The sequence below is a fragment of the Penaeus vannamei genome, chromosome 8 (assembly GCF_042767895.1).
Source record: "Penaeus vannamei isolate JL-2024 chromosome 8, ASM4276789v1, whole genome shotgun sequence".
NCBI lineage: Eukaryota > Metazoa > Arthropoda > Malacostraca > Decapoda > Penaeidae > Penaeus > Penaeus vannamei.
The window spans coordinates 46,559,358-46,564,357 of record NC_091556.1 but is presented as its reverse complement, the minus strand read 5'-3'; the positions used below and the strand labels follow the sequence as shown (position 1 = coordinate 46,564,357).

Here is a 5,000-nt window from a genome sequence, read left to right as displayed (position 1 = left end):
GAAAGGATGGCCGTCTGGTGATCATAGGACCAAGAAAGGGGGAAAATGTTGAATGTTTGGCTGACAAGATGGTAATGACATTGATGATATAGATGACTATGAGTAATAAAAAATAGAGACAATAACAATAACGACAAACATCCCAAACAATGTGTTAACAATCCTGAAAACACTTCCTCTTCAAAATTAAAACAAAAAAACATCCATCTCTACTTCTTTGCGTCTAACCAGAAACTAAATACATATAAACTTGATGAATGCATCCATGTGTCATTATGCTTTGGAATGCACGTGAGGTAGACCGACAGGCAAGAACATGGAAAAAATTCTCTTTCCTTCCGGCAGAGTTGCGAACAATTGCATTACTTAAGATGAAAATAATGCAATCAAGGAAAATGGAGCAGATGAGGCAGAAAGAAAACATCTGCTTTATCAAGGTGATCATATTTAGTCTCAAAAAGGGTGGATCTATTCTTCAATTACAATTATATCCAATGCTCAAATTTGCTGTGCTGATATCAAAACCCCCATTAAGAGTGGAAACCTAAGGTGGTCAAACAGTTACTGTGGAATTTGTAAGTGCAATCTGATAAGTGATCTTACTTTCTCTTCACTGCACTAAATAATTTCTACCTTACTATTATCACATTCATAAAGGTAGTGGCATATTATGGCTGTGTATAAATGTATGTCTTGTTCTAAGGCAGGCAGTCAGGTGGCGTGTACACGTGAGCAAGAACTCAACCATCATGGACTCAGAGGCCCACTCCCTTCAACATAAATTCATGTTTATTTATATTCCAGAGGGAAGTTAGGCTTGTCTGTATGTATGGTACATGCTACTCTACTGTTTGTTTTATAAGAGACAAAACACCCTCTGATGCATGTATTTCAATGTTTTTCACACTGACACGTTACAAAAGAATCAAAGTTTATAAAAGTATGCCAGTGAAGTAAGAACACTTTTAATACTTAGAATCACTCAGATTTTTGTTCAATCGCCCACAAAAAATTCAGATTCAAATTCCACATTCCACCTAGGTTTCAACTCTGCAAAAGGGAAATTTTGCAAATACAAACAGTCCTGCAATATTGCCTAACCATTCACTCTACTTTACATATCAAGCAATTTTTCTTTTCTTTTAGAATGCAGTCAGCTCATAAAAAATATTGCATTTTTTTTCCTCCTTTGTCTAACTTTACGATTACACAGCCATACAGAAAGGGAAAAAATAGGGGGAGGGAGGAGGGGGGAGTAAAAATCAAAGTAAAATCACCAAGACACACACACACCAGAATGGAGCAGAATGCGCTATTTTCTTCCTCCACGACCACATCTGACTAGGGATCACATGCCCATTCATCAGTTTATAAAAAAGAGGAAAACTATAAACATTTGGAAATTATACATGTTAAAATAATAATGCACTCCAGCCATGCTTTTCTAAAATTCACTTATCTATTTTTCTTTTTTTTCTTTTTTTTCTTACAAGGATTAAAAATTGTATTCAAGGAAAAAAAGAGCTACAAAATATAAGACACTTGCGGTTCGTCTTACAAAAGTGAGCAAAGGGATTGGATACAAAAACATTGCTGGAAAATATGTGCACCATGCAAGTATTTTTGGTCAGTATTTTAAAACTATGGCCATGATCAGTCTCAAGGGTTTTGCATGCTCGACTTCTAAGAATAGAAAAAAATAGAGGTTTACTCTCAAAATGATCTTAAAAACAGAAAAAAAAGACAGAGGAGCAAAAAAAAAAAAAAAAAGTGTTTACTCTCAACCCATTTGCAACAGGTAAGATTTTGACTAAAGTTTAATGAGGCCAGTATGTGTTAGTACACACTGCTCTACACCTGGACTACTGTCTGGCACACAGCTGGTTCCTGAGGGGTCGTCCCAGCTGTCGGTACCTAGGTCCATTATGTGATTAGACATCACCTGGCATCAGTGAAATTTTTGCCATGACATAACATGAGAACACCCAGCACGAAAGGGTTGAAAGTAAACCTCAGATATTTTGATATTTTGTTTTCAAAAACCAAGAATTTAAAAACTACGTGTTTACAGTTCGGCAACAGCCTACATTTACACCGTCCACAGCTAAAAAAAACATGACCCTAAAGCAGGGAAGGGTTTCTATACAAGTGATTCCATTTAAAAAAGATTTAAAAAGTGTGTTTGATTGTGGGTGTATTTCAGTTTGTGTGCATGTGTGAACATGTTTGAGAGAGAGAGAGAGAGAGAGAGAGAGAGAGAGAGAGAGAGAGAGAGAGAGAGAGAGAGAGAGAGAGAGAGAGAGAGAGAGAGAGAGAGAGAGTGTGTGTGTGTGTGTGTGTGTGTGTGTGTGTGTGTGTGTGTGTGTGTGTGTGTGTGTGTGTGTGTGTGTGTGTGTGTGTGTGTGCGTGTGCGTGCGTGCGTACGCAGAAGGAAAGAAAACCTACATTGGCATTTCAACCTGAATGAACACCTTCCCTGCCATGCCAATAGTTTGCACATATGACTTTTTATTAATTACCTCTTTATCTTTTTTTTCTTTTTTTACTTTAATGTTGAGATTTGACAAGCCATCTGAAAAAACAGGAGGATGTCAAGTATCACATTCACAAGGCAAGTTGAAGTAACTGAACTACAAATGTTATTTGCTTTGTACTTTCATGTACTTACTAAATGAATTAATTACAATTAAGAATTACAGTTTATGCTCCCTGACTCAGTCAATCAAACAGGTGGCTTGTTATACAAGCCCACCTGCATGAAGGTAACAGCTGCAATAGAAATTAATTGAGGACATTAAACATGGTATAACAACAATATAAACTGTTTTAACAGTGACTGTGAAGCAGGTTCTATATACAAAATACACAGAGTAAAGCAGAGGTGCTTCAATCAGATGCAATAGGAGATGGCGGGGGAGGGCATGGAGCACGAGTGCAATATGACCTTTCTGTAGAGGGCGACGGAGGGCAGGAAGTTGGGTGGCATGAGGTCAGGTCACACATGTACTGCGTCTGTGGAGTGGGGGGAGGGGGATGTGGGTCTGAGTCATAGTCAGTCATGGGAGGAGAGGAATAATACGTGGTGAAACCGGGAGTGTAGCAGTGCGTTCCACGAGGAGACATAGCTGAGGAGTATACATCAGAATCACAAACATCTGTGGAGCATGGGGTGGGGGGAGGAGGGCGGTTGCGGGTCTTATAATGGCGGTAGGAATGGAGGGTGGAAGGTGGGGCATGGTGCGCATTGTAGCAACAGTGTGGCTCCTGACACCTGCCTCTGTTCTCAGCTACAGGTGTAGGAGGAGGATTCAAAGTCTCTCTTGGATAGTGGGTCATGGAGGAGGAAGATGACGAGGCTCCTGTTACAGGTGCAGGATCTAGGATTCCCCGCATAGCCGCGCCTGGGTTGATTATGCCTATGCACATGCCATGGCCTGAGGGGCCACCCATGCTCATGCCAGGGTGTGGCTCGCCAGGCGGGGGCTCCCCCTGCACAGCTGAGTAGGATTTGCCCCAAGCTGTAACCACCAGCTCATAGCGACGTGGTTGGGAAGTCTTTGGTTGTGGTTCCAACTCATGGTCATCCAAAAGGGATGGCCGCCGCCGGTAGTAGACCACAAGTGCTGCGACACAGAATAGAACCACAACTGATGCCACAACTCCTACAATGTAGGGGGCCTTGCTGACTGCTCCAGGCACATCTGTCGTTGTGACCAGGGTGGAGCAAAAAGCATGATCAGGGTTGTCGGGGCACAGCCGGCTACCCTGACAGTGTGTTAGGGTGTCCACACACTGGCCTGTTGACCCACATAACACTTGCCCATCCCCACAGCAGCGTTCCTCATCACTGTCATCATCACACTGAGATTTCCCGTCACAGATCATGGATTTGTCTGAAAGAAAATTTAATTCTTAGTGCACCATAAAAATCAAAGAGTGGATGCTATGATTCAAGAATACTGATGGATTAAACAAAGATTAAAGAGTCTTATGACAACTAACATGGAGAAATAGCAGAAAAATGTGTCTAAAACTCTTCAACCAAAATATTTTCTTCAATGCCAAAACTAAAGTTAACTAAAGTTGCTGTGTGCAAATATATCAGAATTAAAATATAGTGGTATCAATGTTGAAGTTCACTTTAATACCAGTTCCATTATTTTATCCCGTGTAAAACTTATTTTACAGGATTGGAGACATTTAACCTCTTCAATCTGGGTGACATGTCCATCACATTATAAAAAAAAATTGGCTTGAAGGGCAGGTGACGTGAACATCCTCTCATGTATAAAAATGGCCGTGGGCCGGGTGACACAAACCTGTCATCATGAGCTAAGGCCAGGGTGAATGAAAAGGCTTGCCACCAGTACATAAACCTCTTGGAGGGTGATTAGACGCATCTGGTATTTAGAAGGGGCCTTTTGCATTATCCCCATCAATAGACTTGTGTGGAATATTTCCGTAAGCCATGAGAGTAAGAGCGCTGGCTTCCATTTACATGATCAGCATCCTATTCCTAGCAGGTTGTCTTATAGAAAATTGAACATTACGAAAATATAAAACATATGACAAATAACAGTTACTTTCTTTTCTTGCACTGAGTTATTTACTATGTAGAGAAATGATACAGAGTCTGTGCAAGGAAAAAAGTCTAATACCATCTGGAGAGAGCAAATTGAAAGACAAATATAGATATTGGAAAATAGCAATAAAGCTAAAAATGCTTAAGGAAAAAAACTTTGCAAAGGAGAGGCACAGAGTCTTATCACTGCACACCCAGCAGAGCAGCACTTACATAAGCCTAAAGCGTACTTTGACCCATGGGATTGCAACCAGATTCAAGGAGTTAATCAATCAGCCCATTTATTTCACTACACACAGAATACAATTCTCACCACCCGCAATTGCCCAAACAAATTAAAATTAAGATCCAGTCACTCACCAATACACTGGCCATTGTGGCACTGAAACTGGTTACTCTGGCACATACGTGGAGGACA

The 5,000-nt window shown here is 40.7% G+C and overlaps 1 protein-coding gene across 1 annotated transcript in view; it reads right to left on the bottom strand.

Moving 5' to 3' along the window:
* Positions 1-1,429: 1,429 nt before the first annotated feature.
* arr (low-density lipoprotein receptor-related protein 6) overlaps positions 1,430-5,000 on the bottom strand; it is a 28,216-nt gene continuing 24,645 nt past the window's right edge. Inside the window, exons 23-24 of the mRNA XM_070124132.1 lie at positions 4,943-5,000; positions 1,430-3,893 (exon numbers count right to left, since the gene is read on the bottom strand). The exon at positions 4,943-5,000 is cut by the window's right edge and continues 46 nt beyond it. Of these exons, the coding sequence (XP_069980233.1) occupies positions 2,887-3,893; positions 4,943-5,000 (1,065 nt within the window). The 3' untranslated portion in view covers positions 1,430-2,886. The remainder of the gene's footprint in view (positions 3,894-4,942) is intronic.